The sequence below is a fragment of the Monodelphis domestica genome, chromosome 4, assembly GCF_027887165.1.
Source record: "Monodelphis domestica isolate mMonDom1 chromosome 4, mMonDom1.pri, whole genome shotgun sequence".
Taxonomy (NCBI): domain Eukaryota; kingdom Metazoa; phylum Chordata; class Mammalia; order Didelphimorphia; family Didelphidae; genus Monodelphis; species Monodelphis domestica.
In genome coordinates, this window is record NC_077230.1 from 448,365,749 (window position 1) to 448,392,275 (window position 26,527).

At 40.4% G+C, this 26,527-nt stretch overlaps 2 protein-coding genes across 2 annotated transcripts in view; one reads left to right on the plus strand and one right to left on the minus strand.

The window, feature by feature from the left end:
• The first annotated feature begins 7,693 nt into the window (after positions 1-7,693).
• On the plus strand, positions 7,694-9,716 carry LOC130459048 (zinc finger protein 160-like). Its single transcript, XM_056826307.1, has one exon. The coding sequence runs from the start codon at positions 7,694-7,696 to the stop codon at positions 9,488-9,490; it is 1,797 nt and encodes a 598-aa protein (XP_056682285.1). The 3' UTR covers positions 9,491-9,716.
• Positions 9,717-21,843: 12,127 nt separating this feature from the next.
• The window catches only part of LOC100032625 (zinc finger protein 721-like), an 83,213-nt gene continuing 78,529 nt past the window's right edge, over positions 21,844-26,527 (minus strand). Inside the window, exon 9 of the mRNA XM_056826308.1 lies at positions 21,844-21,945. Coding sequence (XP_056682286.1) covers positions 21,844-21,945 — 102 coding nt within the window. The remainder of the gene's footprint in view (positions 21,946-26,527) is intronic.

Consider the following 26,527-nt stretch of genomic DNA (forward strand, 5'->3'; position numbering starts at 1 on the left):
AGCTCCAAGAGTGACAGAATTTCAAAATTTATTCTTATATTTCATTTTACAAAAAATTGGTAATTTACCAATAAGAAATTTCCAAATCATTCAAAGTTACAAGATTCAAATTTTCTACTTCCCTCCCCCTTCACAGAGCTGGCAGGCAAGCAAGCAATTCCATCTGGGTTATACACATATCATCACGTTTTCCTTTCCCAACTTAGGAAACACTCATGACCCTCTATTGGGGTTTTTGTAGAGTGTTTAACTCTGGGAAGACCAAAGAAAAACGTGATCTTTGGTTTGGACTCTGAGTCTGTTAAGGTTCAGAGTCCTAACTTGATTCTAGTTGAGACTTAACCAGTAGACTTTGCTATTATATAATTTGAAGGTGAAGTTGAGAAATATGAGGATAATAGCAGTAGTTTTTGTTTAGATAATATAAATTTGGGTTAGTCAGATCAAAGAGGACTAGTGTAGCCTGCAAAACACTGGAGAACTGGTTCCTCCTGGAATCTGGGAGTTTATTTGGGTGGATTTAGAATCTCTTAGAATTAGAAGTCCTTTATTTATCCTTATATAGTTCAATAAATATTTTATGTTTATAATAAGAGTCTCTTTAGCATCCTTGCACCTAGGTCTGACGGGAAGTTCACATTTGAGCTTCACTTGATCACTGAGGATAATATTGGAACAGTTTTAAAAAGTTTTGAACCTATATAGAAACAGTTTTTCCAGCTAAATATTTTCTTTATTTTTACACTGGCTTTCAAGTGGAAGTCTAACACCATTAAGGGAAACAATCCTTCCTTCTAGAGGGTCGAGATTCTCCTCTAATTAAACTCCTAAACAGAAAACAGACTCATATGCACATATACCCTTGTGGCACATGCATACCCAAAGGCATAGAATTCTAGTCCAAGGATTCTAAACCACAGAGGATCCCAGAATCAGAGGTGGAAGGGACCTTCCCTCTAATTGTGACTCTTTACAATGTCCCCAAAGGGGGGTAATTCACATTCCAGATGCTAACCTTCCCCAACAACTCCTTTTGGGCAGCTCTCATATTCAGGATGGTTTCTTTCCATGTCAGAAAGATCTTCCCTTCTCTCTTTTCTTGCCAAGGCACATTCCCATGAACCTTCTACTTTCCTGGGTTAGAGGGACAGCAAAGAGACTGAAAAAATTTTTTCAGAAATTTTCATTAATTAATTTAGAATATTATTCCATGGTTACATGATTCACACTCTTTCCCTCCTCTCCTTCTACCTCCCTCCCATAGCCAACAAGCAATTCCACTGGGTTTTATATATAATGTAAGGAGTGAAATATTGAAGGAACTCATTTACTCATGAAGGGAAATCCAAAATCAGAGAACTTATGCAGAGTATGTAGAAAATGACTCCTCAAAGGGGAGCAAGTTATCTGAGTTCAACCAAGAGACAGGACTTCAGTATCATCCAGGTGTATTAAAAATAGATGATCTGTGGAGCTATTTCTAGTTGCAGTAAATGATGTACTCTGCTTCTTAGGAGAGATACTGGGAAAAACTCAGGAAGCCCAGTTGTAATGGAGATAGATGTATTTCTGAGAGATAGAGAGATACTATTAGAGAAAGATATTCTAGGGTTGCCTATTGATCACTACTGATGTCTAATAGATTATTTTTCCTAAGCCCCTCCTCCCTCAATCCCTCCTGTCACCACCCTATTCTGAAGCCTTTGGCTTCGCACCACCCCCCTGAGTGGACTATAGGATTTATGAGGAAAAACTCTTTTCTCTTCCTTTTTCAATAAGGGGGGTTATTTGGAACAACAGGATGGAGAACTGAGGTAAGATGAGGTGAGAGGGATAAGGTGTTCCCTAATCTCTAAGGAAGGTTAGGAGGATTTTGGGAAATGTCAGTTCTGTCACAGCTGTGACACAAGTCTGTCAAGGAGATATGAAGGACAATTGATCTTCTTCTGTCTTCTTCTAATCAGCCCAGTATATAACAATCAATGACCAACGTCAGCCACACCAAAGCCTCAGCCTAGGTCAGAAGCCAAGGCAGTCTCTCAGTTCATCCCCTGGCCATGCTCCACCTGACATTCCTGGGAACATTCTATTTGAAATGTTCTTTCTTGATTGACATCTGAGGTCCTTTACTCTCTGTCTTCCATGCATAAAATTATCTCTTCCTTCATGCCTCTTCCACATTGGGGAAAACTCCCAAAAGTCTTTAGGGAAGCAAATGGAAAATGGGGATAGACTAAGAATCCAACTTCCCCTACCTGTCTTTAAGAGATCTCTCTTTCTCTTTCCTGCAGTCAGTTTCAAAGAGTCTATCACCATGAGTGCTTGTCTCCAAGAAGGAATGAAAAACACTTCTTATCTGCAAAAGTCTTCTACTGATTCTGACTCTCAGGTGGGCACAACATTGGCTTTTCAACACCAATTAGTAGAGCCACATGCAAGACAACCAAAGGACTCATGATAAGAAGGGCCCTCTGCCTCCAGAGAAGGAACTGATGGAGTCTGGATGCAGACTTCCTTTTTTCTGATGAGTGATGAGTATGGGGAACAGTTTGACAGTATTCCTTCTGTACACTCCATATCACATTGCTTGCCCACTGTTACAGGGAAATTAGCAGGAATAAGAGATCCTGCAAGGCAGTAGAGCAAGGTTCCAGAACTCTGGAGAGTGACAGGCAGTTCCTTCTGAGAGGGACAGTTGAGCAGCCAGGAGTTGAGTTTCTGTCTAGTTCTTCTGGGAAGGATGTAGAGAGCTAGATATTCTCTCTCCTGTGGCTTTCCTGGTGATCCAGTCTGTTCTTGTGGGTCCCTGCTACTGCTGAGACTGATTTCCAACAGAGATGCTCAAGACTCCAGAGGACAACTGTCAGTGAGACCTTCCTTTGAATCCTGTTCCTGCTACCTTCAATTCCTTCCCACGTTTATATATTAATTATGGGGGTTTCATTTTACTAGATGAAGCAAGTAGATTAGTAGGTAGTGAAGTATTAAATGGTGGAGGTAACCACTTGACCTGGGTTTTAATAGATCATCCCAAATCCCTTCCTTCCCTTATCTGAAAATGAACTATTGTCTTAGTTAGATTTATATACATTATTTCAGTAGAGTTATTTCACCACTCAGAGAAGGGGAAGGGGAAGAAGGGAGAGATGCTGTGATTCTTCCACACTCTGCCCTTCTCAGAAGGCATACTGGCTGCACTTTCCTGTCCTTTTCCTGGTCTCTCTCTTTCTCGTTGCTGGTCTCCCTAGCAGGCTAACTCTCACTCTCCAAGGCTACAATGGCCCTCAGATCCAATCACACATGGCAGCTGAAGTAGCCAGAAACAGACATGCTCCAATCAGATTCTCCTCGAGCAGCAGGGATCCCTCACCAGCTCATCCACACCACTCACAAGACCCTGGTTCCACAAAGATCTGCTTCTCCTGTGTTTCACAGGCCACACTAATCCTCCCTGATCTGACTAACCCAAATTTATACTATCTAAATAAAAACTACCACTATTATCCTGATAAATCTTAACTTTGCCTTCAAATTATAAAAAAGCAAAGGATAGCTGGTTGAGTCTCAACAAGAACCAAGTCAGGACTCTGAGCCTTAGCAGACTCAGAGTCCAAACCAAAGACTAGATCTTTCTTTGGTCTTCTCAGAGTTAAAAAATCTATAAAGACAGTAATTGATAGTCAATAGTACTGCACTCAGACAAATGACATCATTAAGTCCTGAGTCCCCCCTCACTCTGGAAAGCAAAGAAGTCACTGTAATACCAAGACTGAAAGTACCACACTTGCCTTTCTCCAAGTTACACAGAAGAGATTAGCAATCACAGTTTCTCAGCTTGCTTACCTCTATAATAGCAACCCTGGTAATACTCATGTGTGGAGTCATTTTCATAAACATTATCCTGTGGGAGAGTAGCACATCCAGCCCCCAGGAATGTTGTTGTGCTTAGGATTTTTCTCTCTATAAAAGTCTTTCTTTTAGTCACAATAAAGGAAGTCATAGCCCCAGTCATGGTGCCATGATTCTTCCCCCTGGTCCTTCTCAAAAGGCATGCTGGCTTCACCTTTCTGGTCCTTCTCTTTATCTCACTCTTTCTCTCTAGCTGCTAGTTTTCCTAGCTGGCTCACTCTCACTCTCCATGGCTACAACAGCCCTCAGATCCAATCACTCATCACCAGTCTCCCACACATGACCCCCATAGAGAGGGGAAAACAATTTGACTCAAAAAAATTTTAAAGGTGGTTAAAAATCATATTTACATTTAATTAAGGGAAGAAATAGAATGTGATTTTTAAAAATGTACCAGGCTGGGCCCAAAATCTGCTTCTTAGATAAAGAAATCAAAACCTTCTCAAGGTCTATGCCATCTGCTCAGGGAAGTAAATAAGCCCTAAATTAAGGGGAAATTCTACCACCTGGAGGTGATCAAGATGGGGCAGGGCAGAGCTGAGGCCTGGAATAAAGGCAGAACTCCCAGAGCTTCAGAACCTTGGGAGGATAGAGGCCAGATAAGGAAGTGAGAGGTACCAGGCCTACACTTTCTGATGGAGACTTCCTCAGGCAGCCCTCAGCCTGGATGAGTCTTTTTAGGTGGGAGCTCTTGTTCTGGTCCCACTGAACTGAACCTGAGGTTACTCTATTGAGCTTCAGGGCCTTCTGGGGTCTGTTCCTGCTGTGGGTGAGTCTGCCCCATTTTCTCCTCCTCCTCCTCAAGTCCTCCTTGCTTCAGTCCCTCACCCCAAGCTCTCAGAGGGGTCTCCTCCTGCCTTAATGAGGACCAATGACCTAGAACAAGGTAGCTGAGGGTCACCCCTGATTGCAGAGGAAAGGAGGCCCTGGATTCCTCAGGGGCCTTAGTTCCCCAAAGAAACCCTTATCTATGAAACCTCTGGTAGGTGCTACTCCCAGTTGGAGGTGATGGGCAATCAAAGGCCAAAGGCAAATAGAACCTTTCCTTTAGGAGTTTCCCATTTACCCTAAGGCAAACAGATAAGAATGTAGGGAATGGGAAGGGACCTCAATACTAAGAAGGGCCAGGGGAACCAGGAGATATTCCCTTGGGTATCCTGTTAATCCTATGTATAGCTTCCTTGGTATGTTTTTGTTTGAATGTTGTCTCCTGTGAGCTTCCTCAGGGAGGAGCCATTTTTTACCTCTTTCTTGGATGTCCAGCACTTAGCATAATACAAAGCTCATAATAAGCTCTCAAGACATGTCCACTGATCTATTTTTCATGTTTAGAGTGTTATCAAATCAGTTACAATTTGACATAGAAAATTTAGAAACTTCAGAAGCAGATTTAGAGATAATAGATAAATTAATGGATAAATAAAATATCGACAGCAAGTCTATTCTATGCTGGGCTGTACTGAGCACTTTATAATACTGCCATCTCTTAAGATCCTCACAACAGTCCTAAGAGGTAGGTTGCCACTTTACCAGTGAGGAAACTGAGTCAGCAGAGGTAAAGTGACTTGGCCAGGGTCACCCAGCTAGGAAGAGTCTGAAGCCCAGATCTGAACTCAAATCTTTCTGACTTTGGGCCCTTGTGAACTCTTCCCTTCACCATCACTTCACTGCCACTAGATTAGGAGGGACCTTATCTGCAATTGGCAGATGAGTGCTGGGGGCCATCAGACCACGAGACAGAGTCACGCGTGGTAGCTGGGGAGACCACAGAGTGGTCCATGGCGAGACGTGATTACCCACCCAACCCCCTTTTACATGACCTCTTTCATCAATGCCCCTCACCTATGAATTCACATGATTATTATTCCCCCTAGTCTCAAAAGAAATAATAAAAGAACGAAGCACACGTGCCCTAATTCTCCAAAACATCACCAAAAGGTCAGACCCTCAAACCCAATCCCAAAGAGACTGTCATGGGTTACCTTTTACTTAGGAACATAATTCCCAGAAAACCTCATCTACAGGCCAAGCCCAAAACTTGCTCATGAAGTCGGCACCCAAATCAGTCAAAGAGGCCCAAAGATAAGTACATGAAGCTTCCGTGTGACTCAGGAACTCCCTAGAAGCCACCAGTCTAAATCTGAATTGTGTTCCCAGACCCCACAGCCTCCATGATATGATTGTTGAGTTTTCTCCTAAGAACTATAGATTAATTATTCCATTTTATTAAAAGCAAGACGTAATTTTCCTTGATTGTTAGCTCAAAACTTCTCACAGGGTGAGAAAATTAAGCCACCTGTGACAAAATCATTGATCTTGTGTGCAACCTTTATTCTGTCTGAAATCACAATACAAGAATATAGAATGTTAATCAAGTCATTTGTTAAAAGATAATGTATTGGGGCAGCTGGGTAGCTCAGTGGATTGAGAGTCTAGAAATGGGAGGACTTAGCTTCAAATATCGGCTCAGACACTTCCCAGCTGTGTGACCCTGGACAAGTCACTTGACCCCCATTGCCTAGCCCATACCACTCTTCTGCCTTGGAGCCAATACACAGTATTGAATCCAAGAAGAAAGGTAAGGGTTTAAAAAAAAAGTTAATGTATCACTTTTCCAATTATCTCTCTTTGATTTTGGGTATCTGCATGCCAACAGAATGGGTATAAAAATAAAGATTAGACATGGAGAAAGCAGAGCAGCAGTCAGATGCAAAGCAATCCCATGGCTGTTATGATTAAGCTCTCTTCTGTTTGTTATTTATTTTGACTGATCGTTCATCACTCCGGAATACCCTGGAGTCTTGGACTTCGCCCATGACACCAGTTGACCCAGTGTCTACTAAGTAGTTAGTCTAATAGTTGAAGCCAGATTTCCTGACTCCTAAACTAGGGTTCTCTTTAGGCCACAGTGCTGCTTCCTATGACTGATGGTGGAGTCTGACTTGACTCTCCTGTCCCAATCAGACCATGCCATTCTCCTACTCAAGAAATGTCAGTGACTCCCATTTGCTCTGGAATTCATGGGTCCAACTATGTGACCCTGAGCAAGTCACCTAATCACCACTGTCTAGTCTTTCCTGCTCTTTTCCTTTGGAACCGATACACAGTACTGATTCTGAGAGGGAAGGGAAGGGTTTAAAAAACAAAGAATTCATGAGCCTTCCTCTGTTCAACATTGATAGGCCTCTCTACCTCATTCCAACTTCCTTTTACACAGTGTTTATTCATTACAATCATTCAGTTGTCCTTCTGATATTTCCCCTCATCTTCCTTCATCCTTGAACTCTTTTGGTAGTTCTCATGGCTTGGATTCCCAAATCTCTGATCACTCCTCATTGCGCACCTCCTTCAATTCCTTCCTAGCTCTGTTGCCAATGGATCATGGCCACTTTTCCCTCCTAGTTCTGTTGACCTTCTCTGCCTTTTCCCCATGAGTTCAGGCTATGTTTGAGAGAACTCAAGGACATTCCTCTTAGGGCTATTGTCACTGTGGGGTATGTGCCTGGTTTTTCTCAGCTACAAGGGTCCCGTTCCCCTAGAAGAGGCCACAAAGGAAATTTGTGTATTTCATTTCATCTCTTTCAGACTGGGAGTCCAGGTCTAAGAGCAAGAAGGAAACTCCAATATAAGGCATTCCTGAGGAAGAAGGAAGCAAAAAGATTGGTCTTGCATTCTGCTTTTGGAGAAGTAGAAACTGATGAAAACAAATTCTGTGGAGAAATCAGAGAAACCAGGAGTCACATTTGGTGCATTTCATCTTTACTCATTTCAGAAAAGTACCAACATGTATACTGGAGAGAAATTCTACAAGTGCCCTCAATGTAGGAAAGCTTTTAATAAAAGCTCAAAACTCATTTTACATCAGAGAATTCATGTTGGAGAAAACCTTTGTGAATGCAATGACTGTGGGAAAGGTTTCCATCATAGGTCAAAACTTAACATACATCGGAGGGCACATACTAGAAAAAATCCTTATCAATGCAATGACTGTGGGAAAATGTTTATTAATGACTCAAAACTTATTTTACATCAGAGGATACATACTGGTGAGAAGCCTTTTAAATGTAATGATTGTGGGAAAGTCTTCAGTCATAGGTCAAAACTTATTATACACCAGAGAATTCATACTGGTGAGAAACCTTTTAAATGTCATGATTGTGGGAAGGCCTTTATTCGGAGTTCCCACCTCCTTCAACACCAGAGAATTCATACTGATGAGAAGCCATTTAAATGTGATGATTGTGGGAAGGCCTTTAAGCAGAATTCCCACCTCCTTCAACACCAGAGAATTCATACTGGTGAGAAGCCATTTAAATGTGATGATTGTGGGAAGGCCTTTAATCAGAATTCCAACCTCTCTGTTCACCAAAGAATTCATACTAGTGAGAGGCCATTTCAATGTAATGATTGTGGGAAGGCCTTTAATCGGAGTTCCCACCTCCTTCAACACCAGAGAATTCATACTGGTGAGAAGCCATTTAAATGTGATGATTGTGGGAAGGCCTTTAATCAGAGTTCCCACCTCTTTAAACACCAGAGAATTCATACTGGTGAGAAGCCATTTCAATGTCATGACTGTGGGAAGGCCTTTAATCAGAGCTCCCACCTCCTTCAACACCAGAGAATTCATACTGGTGAGAAGCCATTTAAATGTCATGATTGTGGGAAGGCTTTTAATCAGAATTCCAACATCTCTGTTCACCAAAGAATTCATACTAGTGAGAGGCCATTTCAATGTAATGATTGTGGGAAGGCCTTTAAACAGAGTTCCCACCTCCTTCAACACCAAACAATTCATACTGGTGAGAAGCCATTTCAATGTCATGATTGTGGGAAGGCCTTTAATCAGAGTTCCCACCTCCTTCAACACCAGAGAATTCATACTGGTGAGAAGCCATTTGAATGTCATGATTGTGGGAAGGCCTTTAATCAGAATTCCAACCTCTCTGTTCACCAAAGAATTCATACTAGTGAGAGGCCATTTAAATGTAATGATTGTGGGAAGGCCTTTAATCAGAGTTCACACCTCCTTCAACACCAGAGAATTCATACTGGTGACAAGCCTTTTAAATGTAATGATTGTGAGAAGGCCTTTAATCGGAGTTCCACCCTCCTTAAACATCAGAGAATTCATACTGGTGAGAAGCCATTTAAATGTAATGATTGTGGGAAGGCCTTTAATCAGAATTCCCACCTCCTTCGGCACCAGAGAATTCATACTGGTGAGAAGCCTTTTAAATGTAATGATTGTGAGAAGGCCTTTAATCGGAGTTCCATCCTCCTTAAACACCAGAGAATTCATACTGGTGAGAAGCCATTTAAATGTAATGATTGTGGGAAGGCCTTTAATCAGAATTCCAACCTCCTTCAGCACCAGAGAATTCATACTGGTGAGAAGCCATTTCAATGTCATGATTGTGGGAAGGCCTTTATTCGGAGTTCCACCCTCCTTAAACACCAGAGAATTCATACTGGTGAGAAGCCATTTAAATGTAGTGATTGTGGGATGGCCTTTAACCAGAGTTCAAATTTAATTGTCCATCAGAGAATTCATACTGGAAAGCTTATTAAAAAATCATGAATGTGGTAAAGATTTTAATAAGAGAACAAACTTCCTGGTACATCAGAGAATTCACACTGGTGAGGAACCTTATAAATATGAAGGCTGTGAGAAAGTCCTCAGTTTTCAGTCATATTTTCTTGATCATCAGAGGGCCCATATTGGTGAGAAACTTTAGTAATGTGATGAATATGCCAAAGGGCTCTGTAAGCATCTAGTACTCATTGATCATCTGATCATGTTATATATAAAGCTTTTACTTACTCTTTTTGTGAGAATGTTTTGGTACGAAATACAAAATTTTCTACATTAGAAAACTCGTGCTGAAAAAAAACTTTCATTTGAAAAAAAAGTTTCATTTGGCTGTATGATAATCATGAAATGTGTTTCTGTTATATAGCCCAATAATGAATTCAATTTTTTATTTCATTCTTTACCTCATTTTTGACACTCAGATAATACAAACCATTTATATTTATTATTTTTATTAATATATTTTCTCCTCTCATTTATTCCTAGTTTTATATAGGATTGATATTTATCTTTACATATTACAAACAAGGTAATGTTTTCTAGTTTGAATGTCACTTCATCTTGATATTAATATTCTAATTTCTGACGTATAATAAAATGTGATTTTTAGAATAATTGCTTATTTTAAAACTAGGGATTGTTTATCTTCAATGGTTTTTAAAACTCATAAGTGTGTTTGTTAACTGAGACATTCCACATGTCTTATTTTAATAAGAAATTCAAACTATTTCTAAAATTTTAGGAATTTCAGTTTATTTTCAATAATTTTCTTTTTATTCTTTTTGTCAATCCCATTATTCATTGATTCATTTATAGCAAAAACATATAATGGGGACAGTAAATGGACAAGTTCAGTAGCAGGAATAAGGGAACATTGCTGAACAGAATATGTCCTCTGTTGGTATATCCATACAATATCTGCCCATTAGGTGGATTGTCTGTAAAGGGCTGAGGAAGAAGAGATGAGTTTGGATCTGTACTACTAGGGGCACATGCAGACTAGTAGTAAATGGAAGAATTGGGTGTTTAAGGAAATGATAGATTTCCAGATAATGGAGGTAGATAGTTTTGAGTGATGTTAAGATCAAGCATATAATCAACTTTATGGATGGCTAAGTCACCAAGACAATGTTAACTTGGATGTGGAGAGGCTAAAGAAATGGGGGGCCAGCCCATTAGAGGGGGTATCACCATGGATGCTTCAGACTCGTAGATGAGAAGGCGATTGAGTTGGAGGAAAAAATGATGTTGTGAGCACTGGAATCCAAGAGAAGGGAAAAAAGTCTCTCAGGTTTGATGGGTTTTCCCCCCTACTATATTGCAATTCTCTCCATTTGCTTTACAAGTTGCACTTGAATGGTTCCTTCTGTCCATGGATGAATACCAGGAGGAGACCTCAGACTGCTTTTCCTTTTAGATGGTCACCATTGGTGAGTGAAAGGCTGACTTAGTGACCATGCCTTTCTCAGAGGTCTAAACTTCTGAGAGAGTCCCATCGTTTTGAGACTTTTTTCTCCTGGCTGGGGCTTAGAAATTCTGATATCAGAAGAAGCCAGATCTCTCTCTCCCTCTCTCTCTCTCTGTATACATACATATACATATACATATACGTATATATATATACATATACATATACATATATATATATTCCCTCTATTATAAATAAACTACCATAAATTCTATTTACTTGAGTAATACTTTTTGGGATTTATTATTTAAATCCCTGGCGACCACCTAATTAATATTTCCATCTCAACCACAACTAAATTTAATACCTACCATGGATCGGAGAACAACCTTTGACCTCTAGAGGGGCTAGACTCCCCTCAAATAAAAGTCTACTGAACTTGTCCGTTTACCTTACCCATTAAAGGGCTTTGCTGTAGATGAATGATGGAATTAGCAAAAATCATGAAAAGAAAATTATCCAAAATAAACTGAAATTCCTAAAATTTTAGAAATAGTTTGAATTTCTTTTTTTTTATTTTTTTTAAATATATTTTATTTGATCATTTCCAAGCATTATTCGTTAAAGATCATTTTCTTTTCTTCCCCCCCACCCCCCCATAGCCGAAGTGTAAGTCCACTGGGCTTAAGCCCAGTGGCGTAATTAATGTCAACTAGAAAAAACAAAGAACTATTAAATAGTCAAAATCACTCTTTAATCAAGGGAAAAGGGGTTAGCGCTGCTACTATGACAACAGAGCTGATTTCCAAGACTGCACCAGAGTCAAGACGCTCTGGTCACCAGCCCCTGGGAGTGCCACTGACTCAGGATGGACTCTGAGGAACAAAAGAACTTAGAGAACCTATATACCACTCTAGATGACCTGGGGGCTTTAGGATTAGAGGGACAGTTGATTGACTTTACAATGGTAAGAAAGGAAAATGAAGAGTTCTGGACAGGAATAATAGTGAGGGGCTGGGGCCCTACAATGGACACAAAAGGGAAAGACTCAGCCTAGGGCTGGGTCACCTTGGTCATGGACTTTAGCCTAGGGGGAAGAAACCATTGGGACAAAAGGGATGCTTAATATTGGATGGGATTAGCTGTTCCCACCCAAACTACCAGGAAGTTCACTGTCTGGTGAAGAGGGACCTTCCCTCAGGGGAAACTCTCCTGTGACAAGGTCAAAACCTGGGGTTTCTATACTTAAACTAAATAAACTGGGGATCTCTAGATTTCCATGTTGACACACCCCCCTTTTGGTCAAGACCAAACGTCGCTGACCAAACATGGACAAATGAGTAATGCTATATGGGATTGGACTCCATCCCCTACTGGTGGGAAAGTCTAGGGACACAGATATTGGTGATTGGCATTTGGGGGCGTTCCCAATGCCACCGGCACATTGACAATTGAGCCAGAAAGGCAGGCAGTCTGCCTTTGGCCAAAAACTGACTAACAATCAAAACACTACCCCAATTCCCAAAGTCTCAAGTCTTTCACTTCTGGTGGGTCCTGATGATGTCTTCAGCCTCTTCTCTCGCAGACTTCTGTCCTCTGGTAGGCTCCTCCTTTGGTATCAGTCAGTTTCCTTGCTGCTGCAAGAGAAAACTTAAGAGAGATCTATAAACACATTCTTTAACGGGACTTGATCTACTCCCTATATGCTTATTCACTATAAGGATTATCCACACTGCTAACCTCAAATCTGTAATTCCATCTTATTAATTTTAATAATGTCTTTTCCACACAAATCATAAAATCATGTAATTTACATGCTTAATCAGAAAGATTACCTTACTTTACCAAAATATAAAAATCCTACAAACTGTAGAAATATAAAAGCAGAAAAATTCTCACTATTAAAAATGCTTTTAATTTTCTCCCTAATGAATATAGATGCAAAAATCTTAAATAGGATACTAGCAAAAAGACTCCAGCAAGTGATCAGAAGGATCATTCACCATGATCAAGTAGGATTCATACCAGGGATGCAGGGCTGGTTCAACATTAGGAAAACCATCCACATAATTGACCACATCAACAAGCAAACTAGTAAGAACCACATGATTATCTCAATAGATGCAGAAAAAGCCTTTGATAAAATACAACACCCATTCCTATTAAAAACACTAGAAAGCATAGGAATAGAAGGGTCATTCCTAAAAATAATAAACAGTATATATCTAAAACCAACAGCTAATATCATCTGCAATGGGGATAAACTAGATGCATTCCCAATAAGATCAGGAGTGAAACAAGGATGCCCATTATCACCTCTACTATTTGACATTGTACTAGAAACACTAGCAGTAGCAATTAGAGAAGATAAAGGAATTGAAGGCATCAAAATAGGCAAGGAGGAGACCACGTTATCACTCTTTGCGGATGACATGATGGTCTACTTAAAGAATCCTAGAGATTCAACCAAAAAGCTAATTGAAATAATCAACAACTTTAGCAAAGTTGCAGGATACAAAATAAACCCACATAAATCATCAGCTTTTCTATATATCTCCAACACAGCTCAGAAGCAAGAACTAGAAAGAGAAATCCCATTCAAAATCACCTTAGACAAAATAAAATACCTAGGAATCTACCTCCCAAGACAAACACAGGAACTATATGAACACAACTACAAAACACTCGCCACACAACTAAAACTAGACTTGAACAAATGGAAAAACATTAACTGCTCATGGATAGGACGAGCCAATATAATAAAAATGACCATCCTACCCAAACTACTACCAAACATTACCTCTGCTGACTCAGTTTCCTCAATGGTAAAGTGGCAATCTACCTCTTAGGATTGTTGTGAGGATCTTAAGAGATGGTAGTATTATAAAGTGCTCAGTACAGCCCAGCATAGAATAGACTTGCTCTCGATATTTTATTTATTCATTAATTTATCTATTATCTCTAAATCTGCTTCTGAAGTTTCTAAATTTTCTATGTCAAGTTGTAACCGATTTGATAACACTCTAAACATGAAAAATAGATCAGTGGACATGTCTTCAGAGCTTATTATGAGCTGTGTATTATGCTAAGTGCTGGACATCCAAGAAAGAGGTAAAAAATGGCTCCTCCCTGAGGAAGCTCACAGGAGACAACATTCAAACAAAAACATACCAAGGAAGCTATACATAGGATTAACAGGATACCCAAGGGAATATCTCCTGGTTCCCCTGGCCCTTCTTAGTATTGAGGTCCCTTCCCATTCCCTACTTTCTTATCTGTTTGCCTTAGGGTAAATGGGAAACTCCTAAAGGAAAGGTTCTATTTGCCTTTGGCCTTTGATTCCCCATCACCTAGAACTGGGAGTAGCACCTACCAGAGGTTTCATAGATATGGGTTTCATTGGGGAACTAAGGCCCCTGAGGAATCCAGGGCCTCCTTTCCTCTGCAATCAGGGGTGACCCTCAGCTACCTTGTTCTAGGTCATTGGTCCTCATTAAGGCAGGAGGAGACCCCTCTGAGAGCTTGGGGTGAGAGACTGAAGCAAGGAGGACTTGAGGAGGAGGAGGAGAAAATGGGGCAGACTCACCCACAGCAGGAACAGACCCCAGAAGGCCCTGAAGCTCAATAGAGTAACCTCAGGTTCAGTTCAGTGGGACCAGAACAAGAGCTCCCACCTAAAAAGACTCATCCAGGCTGAGGGCTGCCTGAGGAAGTCTCCATCAGAAAGTGTAGGCCTGGTACCTCTCACTTCCTTATCTGGCCTCTTTCCTCCCCAGGTTCTGAAGCTCTGGGAGTTCTGCCTTTATTCCAGGCCTCAGCTCTGCCCTGCCCCATCTTGATCACCTCCAGGTGGTAGAATTTCCCCTTAATTTAGGACTTATTTACTTCCCTGAGCAGATGGCATAGACCTTGAGAAGGTTTTGATCTCTTTATCTAAGAAGCAGATTTTGGGCCCAGCCTGGTACATTTTTTAAAATCACATTCTATTTTTTCCCTTAATTAAAAGTAATAATGATTCTAAACTTTCTTTAAAATTTTTTTTTGAGTCAAATTGTTTTCCCCTCTCTATGGGAGTCATGTGTGGTAGACTGGTGATGAGTGATTGGATCTGAGGGCTGTTGTAGCCATGGAGAGTGAGAGTGAGCCAGCTAGGAAAACTAGCAGCTAGAGAGAAAGAGTGAGATAAGGAGAAGGACCAGAAAGGTGAAGCCAGCATGCCTTTTGAGAAGGACCAGGGGAAAGAATCATGGCACCATGACTGGGGCTATGACTTCCTTTATTGTGACTAAAAGAAAGACTTTTATAGAGAGAAATATCCTAAGCACAACAACATTCCTGGAGGGCTGGATGTGCTACTCTCCCACAGGATAATGTTTATGAAAATGACTCCACACATGAACATTACCAGGGTTGCTATTATAGAGGTAAGCAAGCTGAGAAACTGTGATTGCTAATCTCTTCTGTGTAACTTGGAGAAAGGCTAGTGTGGTACTTTCAGTCTTGGTTTTACAATGACTTCTTTGCTTTCCAGAGTGAGGGGGGACTCAGGACTTAATGATGACCTTTCACTGAGTGCAGTACTATTGACTATCAATTACTGCCTTTATAGATTGTTTAACTCTGAGAAGACCAAAGAAAAATCTGGTCTTTGGTTTGGACTCTGAGTCTGCTAAGGCTCAGAGTCCTGACTTAGTTCTTGTTGAGACTCAACCAGCTATCCTTTGCCTTTTTATAATTTGAAGGCAAAGTTAAGATTTATCAGGATAATAGTGGTAGTTTTTATTTAGATAGTATAAATTTGGATTAGTCACATCAGGGAGGATTAGTGTGGCCTGTGAAACACAGGAGAAGCAGATCTTTGTGGAACCAGGGTCTTGTGAGTGGCGTGGATGAGCTGGTGAGGGATCCCTGCTGCTCGAGGAGAATCTGATTGGAGCATGTCTGTTTCTGGCTACTTCAGCTGCCATGTGTGATTGGATCTGAGGGCCATTGTAGCCTTGGAGAGTGAGAGTTAGCCTGCTAGGGAGACTAGCAACGAGAGAGAGAGAGACCAGGAAAAGGACAGGAAAGTGCAGCCAGTATGCCTTCTGAGAAGGGCAGAGTGTGGAAGAATCACAGCATCTCTCCCTTCTTCCCCTTCCCTTCTCTGAGTGGTGAAATAACTCTACTGAAATAATGTATATAAATCTAACTAAGACAATAGTTCATTTTCAGATAAGGGAAGGAAGGGATTTGGGATGATCTATCTAAAACCCAAGTCAAGTGGTTACCTCCACCATTTAATACTTCACTACCTACTAATCTACTTGCTTCATCTAGTGAAATGAAACCCCCATAATTAATATATAAACGTGGGAAGGAATTGAAGGTAGCAGGAACAGGATTCAAAGGAAGGTCTCACTGACAGTTGTCCTCTGGAGTCTTGAGCATCTCTGTTGGAAATCAGTCTCAGCAGCAGCAGGGACCCACAAGAACAGACTGGATCACCAGGAAAGCCACAGGAGAGAGAATATCTAGCTCTCTACATCCTTCCCAGAAGAACTAGACAGAAACTCAACTCCTGGCTGCTCAACTGTCCCTCTCAGAAGGAACTGCCTGTCACTCTCCAGAGTTCTGGAACCTTGCTCTTCTGCCTTACAGAATCTCTTGTTCCTGCTAATTTCCCTGTAACAGTGGGCAAGCAATCTGATATGGAGTGTACAGAAGCAATACTGTCAAACTGTTCCCCATACTCATCTCTGAGTGGAAGGGAATCTGAGCAAGGAAAAAAGGAAGTTTGCATCCAGACTCCATCAGCTTCTTCTCTGGAGGCAGAGGGCCCTTCTTATCATGAGTCCTTATGGTTGTCTTCATGTGGCTCTACTAATTGGTGTTGAAAAGCCAATGTTGTGCCCACCTGAGAGTCAGAATCAGTAGAAGACTTTTGCAGATAAGAAGTGTTTTTCATTCCTTCTTGGAGACAAGCACTCATGGTGATAGACTCTTTGAAACTGACTGCAGGAAAGAGAAAGAGAGATCTCTTAAAGACAGGTAGGGGAAGTTGGATTCTTAGTCTATCCCCATTTTCCATTTGCTTCCCTAAAGACTTTTGGGAGTTTTCCCCAATGTGGAAGAGGCATGAAGGAAGAGATAATTTCATGCATGGAAGACAGAGAGTAAAGGACCTCAGATGTCAATCAAGAAAGAACATTTCAAATAGAATGTTCCCAGGAATGTCAGGTGGAGCATGGCCAGGGGATGAACTGAGAGACTGCCTTGGCTTCTGACCAAGGGGAAACTGGCTTGGTTTCTGACCTAGGCTGAGGCTTTGGTGTGGCTGAAGTTGGTCATTGATTGTTATATACTGGGCTGATTAGAAGAAGACAGAAGAAAATCAATTGTCCTTCATATCTCCTTGACAGACTTGTGTCACAGCTGTGACAGAACTGACATTTCCCAAAATCCTCCTAACCTTCCTTAGAGATTAGGGAACACCTTATCCCTCTCACCTCATCTTACCTCAGTTCTCCATCCTGTTGTTCCAAATAACCCCCCTTATTGAAAAAGGAAGAGAAAAGCGTTTTTCCTCATAAATCCTATAGTCCACTCAGGGGGGTGGTGCGAAGCCAAAGGCTTCAGAATAGGGTGGTGAACGGAGGGATTGAAGGAGGAGGAGCTTAGGAAAAATAATCAATTAGACATCAGTAGTGATCAATAGGCAACCCTAGAATATCTCTCTCTAATAGTATCTGTCTATCTCTCAGAAGTACCTCTATCTCCATTACAACTGGGCTTCCTGAGTTTTCCCCAGTATCTCTCTCGTCAGAAGCAGAGCATATCATTTACCGCAACTAGAAATAGGCTCCACAGATCATCTATTTTTAATACACCTGGATGATACTGAAGGCCTGTCTCTTGGTTGAACTCAGATAACTTGCTCCCCTTTGAGGAGTCATTTTCTACATACTCTGCATAAGTTCTCTGATTTTGGATTTCCCTTCATGAGTAAATGAGTTCCCTCAATATTTCACTCTTCACATTATATATAAAACCCAGTGGAATTGCTTGTTGGCTATGGGAGGGAGGTAGAAGGAGAGGAGGGAAAGAGTGTGAATCATGTAACCATGGAAAAATATTCTAAATTAATTAATGAAAATTTCTGAAAAAATTTTTTCAGTCTCTTTGGTGTCCCTCTAACCCAGGAAAGTAGAAGGTTCATGGGAATGTGCCTTGGCAAGAAAAGACGGAAGGGAAGATCTTTCTGACATGGAAAGAAACCATCCTGAATATGAGAGCTGCCCAAAAGGAGTTGTTGGGGAAGGTTAGCATCTGGAATGTGAATTACCCCCCTTTGGGGATGTTGTAAAGAGTCAGAATTAGAGGGAAGGTCCCTTCCACCTCTGATTCTGGGATCCTCTGTGGTTTAGAATCCTTGGACTAGAATTCTATGCCTTTGGGTATGCATGTGCCACAAGGGTTTATGTGCATATGAGTCTGTTTTCTGTTTAGGAGTTTAATTAGAGGAGAATCTAGACCCTCTAGTCGGAAGGATTGTTTCCCTTAATGGTGTTAGACTTCCACTTGAAAGCCAGTGTAAAAATAAAGAAAATATTTAGCTGGAAAAACTGTTTCTATATAGGTTCAAAACTTTTTAAAACTGTTCCAATGCTTTTGATAGATTTAATCAAAAGAATCCTCAGTGATGAAGTGAAGCTCAAATGTGAACTTCCCGTCAGGCCCAGGTGCAAGGATGCTAAAGAGACTCTTATTATAAACATAAAATGTTTATTGAACTATATAAGGATAAATAAAGGACTTCTAATTCTAAGAGATTCAAAATCCACCCAAATAAACTTCCAGATTCCAGGAGGAACCAGTTCTCCTGTGTTTTGCAGGCTACACTACTCCTCCCTGATCTGACTAACCCAAATTTATATTATCATTTATATTATATTTATATTATATGTGGCAAAGCTTTTAGTAGCAGCTCTTCCCTTATGAAACATCAGAGAATTCGTATAGGACCAAAGTCTTATAAGTTTATTGATTGTGGAAAATCTTTCAATGACAGTTTATCCTCTCAACATCAGAAAATTCATACTGAAGAGAAACCTTATAAATGTAATGAGTGAATGTGGGGAAAACTTCACACACAGGTCATCTTTTTCTCATCATCAGAGAATTCATAGTCAAGATAAAACTTAAGTAAGAATTCTCTGATGGTGAGAAAAAGATGACCTGTGTGTGAAGTTTTCCCCACATTCTTTCAGTAAAGTGTTGTATAATTTCTAACTGTAGGAATGCAAATAAGGGAAACCAAGTCTCCAAGCCAAAAAGAAATAGGTTTATTGCACCTGTGACAAGGAAATCACTTTAAAAGACTGATATATATTAATTTAAGGTCGCCAAGGAATTCAGCTATGTAATTCCTAAATGAAAACTCAAGTCAGCCGTCAACCTTTTATAGAGTTTAATTTCAAACAGGAGGAAGAAAGGAATTAGAGAGAGAGAGAAAGAGAGAGAGAGAGAGAGAAAGGGGAGAGAAGGGAATAGAGCTTAAATCCCCTTCTCTTTAGGCTGGGCCAAAAGGCCAAAGCCCTTAGAGAGCTGGGGCAAAGAAAGGAGATCAGTCCCTATTACTCACGTGACCAAAATGGAGAAACAGTCTCAAGGGCCTCCACCGCCAGATTCCTTCAGAGCAAGCTTCTCAGAGCACCTCTCCAACCACTCAGAGCCAAAACTCTCCAACCAACCCCTCAGTCCTCAGACCCCTCTATCTTTAAGGAAACCATCCAAGTTCCCTCCCCTCAGTTCTCACATCTACCAATTACTGTCCATCATTTTCCCTGTGCCAATGGTGGTTCTAGCTTAACCCAGGACCACCCAGAGGTCTGTGGCTTTGCACATGTCTGTTGAAGGTCATATTCTCAAATAATTAAATCTTGATCTTTTGCTAAGGCCCTTCCTAAATCCTGTTACCCTGAGTAGGGTAGAGATTGGAATAATTAAATTTTGATCTATGCTGCAGCCCTTCCTAAATCCTGTTAGGACTGAGTAGGATGGAGATTGCAATTTCCAAGACCTGGTTCTGTCATTCCAAGTATCTCCATTGTATCAATTCTAAAATCAATCATGTCTCAAAGAAATTCCTGTTGTATGCTTAAGCATAGGTCAAAGCCCTTTCCATTGTTCAGCAAAAGGTTTCTGTCCTAAAGTAATCTTAAGAAGGAAGGAGGAAGTACCTCCCATGCGAATGGGGTTCACATTCCAATAGAGTTCCCACTCTCAATAGGAAATTTTTCAAGTATGAAATTCCCGAATGGTGAAATTTCCAACATTTATAAGTCTAAGAAATTTTAAGATTTACACACCAGTGCCAGTCTTATAATAAAGCCGGATTTCTGGTCAAGACTAAAGGACCCCACTTGTGAGAAGACTTCTTTTATAACTCAAGAATATCACAACTTGTGAAATAATCTATGACAGTGATAAAAATAGAGGGATGTGGATTGATTGAATAATCTTGTTGGTAGAAGTCACTTGATAGGCAAGGCGAGGAGCAGGGGAAACTGATCCCTACTTTCTAAGCCTGATGATGTCTAGGATGATATATACAAAGATGACCAGTGTAAGGAGGAGGTGCCAGGTGCTGAAGAGGGGCAAAAACCTGATGAGGTATTCTAGGATTTATACAAAGGCAGAGGGAAATCTGTTGTTGAGAATGAATTGGGGTTCTCCAACCTACCCAAAATGGCCATTTGTGAGGAATTCAACTTGAAGATTATGTTGAAGAATATCCTTCATAGCTAAGAAGAATTAGCAGTAACACTTGAAACAGGAAAAAGACGCAAAATCGTATGCACAAAATCTGTATAAAATTTTCAAACTCCAGAAGGATAGAGATAAAGCTCTTTAAACAACAAAAATAGAACTGACATCATGAAGACTTCAAAAATCATAAGATTATAAGCTAAAAATCATGAAGAGCCCAATTTGTATAAATCCTAAAAGGCATGGTTTGGAATCTAGTAATCATGTTCTTCAAACTTATACATAAAAAATTGCCTTTCAGAATAGAAGCTAAGACACCAGGGATGGTCTAGAGTGAGGAGGACCTGGGTACAAATCTGGGTTTAGGCACTTCTTAACTATGTGACTGTGGGCATGTCACAACCCTAGATATCTAGTTCTTGTTGCTCATTTATTAGAATGACTACTAAGACAGAAGGTAAAGGCTTTTGAGGGTGGGAGGACTTGAATTGAGGATGTCAGTGGAAGGTCTGATTGTAGAAACTTCCAAAATATCCCAAGAGCAGAATCTATAAGAACTAAACTTTCTCTGAGTATTCTGCAAAGATCTCCAAGCTCTTTACTCCCAAATCACAAACAACTGAAAGGAGTTACTTAAAAACAATCCAATCAAATATTGGCAGGACTGTGGGGGGAAAATTGTTTCTGCTATTGATAGAATTTGTACAATCTGACAATAGAGAATAGTTGTAAGAGCGTTCTTCTCTGAAGAGGTAATTCTGACTAAAATATGTCCTTGGGGGAAAAGAAAACTCTATACAAAGTTGTTTCCAGAAGTCTTATACATAGTATTTTTTTAAAAGCCCACATCTGGAAATAGTGTAAGGACCCCAGATTGGGAAATGGTTACGCAAACCAGTACTTCAATTCAATGGAAACTGTCATGCCATAGAGCAAAAGCCATGAGGAACATGCAGGCATATTAAAGAATCAACACAGAGTAATGCAAAGTGAGGAGAGGGCTTACAAGATTGTAGGTATTAAAAAGAATGTTGAGTGAATTACTGAAAGTTCTTCCCAATTGTTTATTCATCTTATGGTGAAATACATAGATTGCATAGAGACCCAGTTCTTTCAATTCTTTAGTCCCCACCAATGAAGGAACAACCCCATTTATCAGTATCAGGCAGCGAGAGCCCTTGCACTAGGAGGCCTCCACAGACTCTGCTTCTAGCCCAGCCCCACAGCTGTCATCCAGTGTAGCAGAACTAATCAAAGGGGGCCAGTGACCTCCACCAATTGGTACCTATGGGGCAAGAAAGCCAATTTAGCGGAAGTGGCAAAGCACCCTGAAGAGAAGACAGGAGATCACATGTCAGGGGAGTCATGCCACCACCTCTTGGATCACCATCCTCACTCCTGTGAGAGTGCAGATTGCCCAGGATTCCCGGCCTTAGATTTCTGGAAATAGCACTGCCACGCAGACCACCACTTCTAGCTTAGCCCTTGTTCCCTGTTAACCAAGATAGCAATCCTTGGGGAGATGCCACCTGACAAACTGCTTTTGCAACTATAACAACCACGACTGAGGATTCAGAAAAGCAGGTTCTCACCACCAGAGTCCTTGACATGGTCAAATGACTTAACATTAGAAATGAATGTGGTTTCATCCATGGAAATCACATTAGAGAATGTGCCGTATCATCTTGTTTTACTGTTGTACCCTGAGGAACATGGGACTTGTAGCTCAAACTTTTGATGTGGTGTCTCCCTGATTAGAATGTGAATTTCTGAGATCAGAGACATTCCACTGTTTTATTTGTGTTGCCAGCACATAGCATCTAAGTGCTTAATAAATGCTCTTTCATTCATTCTCTTCATCTAGACACAGGAACTTTGGTCATGAACAATAAGGTCTATTAAAAAGTTTATCCTTAAAGTCATAGAGTCCAAGGAGAATGCCTCTTGCTGTTTAATTTGCTCTAGGATTAGTGATTGTGTCAGCTTTTACCCCCTCAAGCTTTCAAGATGTATTTGAAAGAGCAAAGCCACTTTTCCTGGGATAGGAGGGCAACCACACATTTCTGATTCCTTGGCAGTAGTAAGTGTGAATATAGAAATGTGCAGCCTTTCTTGGAGGTGACTTTTCATAGATAGATTCAGGTGAGGAAATAGAATTTTGTATGGAAGCTCCTTGATGGTGGAGACTTGTTTTTCTGTTTGTATCTAATTGAGTGCCTTGCGTAGGATGCCTAATAAATGTCTGTTAGATTTGTTAGTTGGATCTCTCTCTCTCTCTCTCTCTCTCTCTCTCTCTCTCTCTCTCTCTCTGTCTGTCTGTCAGTCTATCTATCTATGTCTGTCTGTCCATCTATCTATATATCTGTCTGTCTATCTGTCTATCTTAAATAAAGAGAACATTAAACAGAAGTTAAAGTAATTGGAGAAATAGTGAAGGTCATGTAGAAAATACCAACACGCTTCCTTGTGGCATAGAGACGTAGGGACACCACTATATTTTCATGTATTATTAGGATGGTCAGCACATCAACAATTATTAGTAAGTGTGCCCAGAACTGGTGAAGGACTAGGCTTCTAAAGACAAAAACAGTCACCTCACGGAAGGAGCTCACATTCCAGTGATGCTCATCCAAGATATAGAGGGCAAGTGGAGGCACTGGTTTTGATTGGAACTAGGAAAGAACTCTGGCATAAGGTAAGATTTTAACTGATAAAAGAAATTCTAATCAAGGTAAAGGATAATGTTGCTCAAGAGAAACAGCAAATGTGGAAGAAGAGATGGGCTATGGAGAAAAGCATCTTTATGTGCAATGTTTCTACATTAAAGATAATTGAACTCATGGGACTGATCAAACTACCATGGACAGAGAACAAGTATAGAGAGCCTTTTATGAAGAAGCAAAGATGGTCATATGAACAACGTGACAAACAGATCTTTTCTTTCTCTACAACCCCTTTAATCTCTCAAAAGTATTTTATATGAGACATAAAGCAATGACAGCTGGCTTTATAATTGGGACATCCAAAAGGTTAGGGACAACCAGGAACTGATGCTTACTGATTCCAGCTGCATTACATGCTGCTGGCAGCAAGTTTGTACTAACAGACCCAAGGGCACTCTAGACATTTGTGTCATGACCACCCTTATACCTTCCCTTTCTGTCCAAAGCCATGGAGACCCTCGCTCTAGGATATGGAAGTTTGCTGGGCAGCCAGCTTGACCACAGCCCTTCCGGAGCGAAAGCCTGCCAGGGAAAACTGACTCTGAACCACTAGTGCCATATTTTATTACTATATATAAAGTAGAGAGGAAGATTGGGGTTAGTGGGCAATGCCCGAACCTCACTCTCAAGAGAATTGGCTCAAAGAGGGAATAATATGCATACTTAGCTGGATTTAGAAATCTTGATCTTGGTCTTCATGAAAGTAGGAAGGGAAGAAAATAGAAGGAGGTTCTCAAGGAAGTGTGAACTAGGGGAAGAGGTGTTCATTAGCAAAATATTTTTGAGTAGGGATAGGGTGAAAGGAGAGAGAAGGATAAATATTGAAAATTGGATGGAGGGAAATACATAGTAATCATAACTAAAAAATATTACAGCAAAATTCTCTGATAAAAGCCTCATTTCTGAAATACATAGAGAAATAAGCCAAGTTTATAAGACTGTAAGTCATTCCCCAATTGAAAAATGGCCAAAGGATATGAATAAGCACTTTTCAGAAGAAGAAATCACAACTATCTAAAGTCATGTGGAAAAAAAATGCTCTAAATCGACATTGATTATAGAAATGCAAAAAGAACTGCTTATAATGGGGAAAAGAAAAGAGGAGTTCCTACTAAGGACAATAGGAAATTCAAGCTTCCCATTGTTATCATACTTCTCAATATGTTAGCTAAAGGAATTAGAAAATAACATTAAGAGAATAACAATTGGTAGATATAATTTGGAAGTATTTCTAGTTGCTGCTGCTGTTTTCGCTCTTTTCCCAATTACATGCCCAATGCACTATAAAACTGTGCAGTCTTTGATCCCTTAATACCATTACTAGGTCTGTTCCAGTGATATAAAATAAGGGGAGAGAAAAGGTGCCGCGGTCGTGGTCCAGCCCCACTTGCAACTCCAGGGTTCCTGACAGGTGGCAAAGGATCAGTCAAAATAAATAAAATAAAATAAATAACAAACAGAAGGCAGCTTAATCATTATGGCCATGAGACTGCTTTGCATCTCAGCTGCTCCGACATTGTATTCAATAATACAATTAGGCAGCATGTCAAAATTGGTAAAAAGTTGGTCTTCTAGTCCTACAGATCTGAGTTCAAGTTCTCCTTCTGACAAATTTGAATGATCCTGGGTAAATCACTTAATAACTCAGTCCCTCCAAAGCTCTAAGACTAAAAATTGCAAAGAAGTTGCCTCAACTGTAAAGAAAATTCCTTACCGGGAGCTCAGTACACATTAAATCACAGGTGCAGTAAAAGATAAAAATACTGCATACACATGATAAAGATGATGATGGTACTCAAATGGATCAATCTAGAGAGTTTTATCCAATCCAAATAGCACTTAAGCTTCATTAAACTAGATAAAAATGTAAGAAGATAGTATGTAAACATGTAAGGAAGTGAGAACAGTAAGGCAAAATTGGCAAATATTGACAAAGTATAGAAAAAGATCTGAAATCTGACTAGATAATGATGACATAGAACTATGACACTTGCCATATTGGGTATTATTCTGGTGTTGGATAGACCCAAACTCACAAAACATGGGAGAAGGTTTTGATTAAAAATAAACTGTTGGAAAACTGGAAAGCCGTTTGGTGAGAAAAGGAAGCAGATGATCGTGTCATAGCAGAGCCATAATGTCCAAATGGATTCATAAAGAGTTTTAGAAAATCCTCATCGAAAATATAAAAGATGATATTAAATCTTTTACACATATGATGGGGAAAAGTCTTAATGAGACATAACATGAAACTGTGAAAAAAGATTAATTTGTTTCTATAAGAAGGAAAAGCAGTGCATGAAGAAAACCAAAACAACCTTATGATCAACATCTATAATGATAATTTCTCTAAGCAATTGGAAGTTTTCAAAGAAGGAAACAAATTGCTACTAGCCATCAGAAAGAAGTGAGACGACAGGCAGCCAGGAGCTATGAGCAGGAGAGTGTGGGATCATCTGAGAGGGTGTCTTCCAGAAGGTGTGGTTGGCTGGTTGGGGAAGGTGGCAGGGAAAAGGCAGGGCTTGAACCAAGCCTTGAAGGCCATGTCAGGCTGAGCAGTGAAGACCAGGCAGTCCCTGCAGAGGGTGAACACCAGAGACAGACAGCCTGCCTGGGTCAGGAGGTGCCCAAGGGACCAACTGGGATGGGTCAGGACATGCCCAGGGTCACACAGCTTAGAAATGTCTAAGGCCAGATTTGAACCTGGCTCTCAATCCACTAAATCACCTGGCTGTTCCCTCTTTGTTCTTTCTTATAAAAAGTCACCAGAAAGGAGAAATAGAGATCTCCTACAGATATGTAGAGATAGCTAGCTCCTCAGTATATCCACTGATTTCCATTGGCTTCTCTAAAGACTTCTGAGAATTTTCCCCAGGATGATATATATGGAAAACCTGACTGTTGGTTGAACTTAAATCGCTTGATCCCAGTTGGGGAGCCATTTTTTCCATACTCTCATTTTTGCAATTCCTCTATTTTGTGGTTTGGGTTTGGTTGAGTAAATAGATTTCCTCAATATTCACTATTGGTGACAGCCTTTTTGTAGCCAGGATTTAGTGGGAAAGGCTCAGATGGTTGAGTGTGATCTTAAGACAGCCCATTTCTCTTAAAGAAAAAGTGGCTAGGAATGAGAGCTGTTTGCCC

What these genes read in the sequence shown, in the direction of transcription:
- LOC130459048 (XM_056826307.1), top strand. Translation starts at nt 7,694, where the DNA reads ATGTATACTGGAGAGAAATTCTACAAGTGCCCTCAATGTAGGAAAGCT.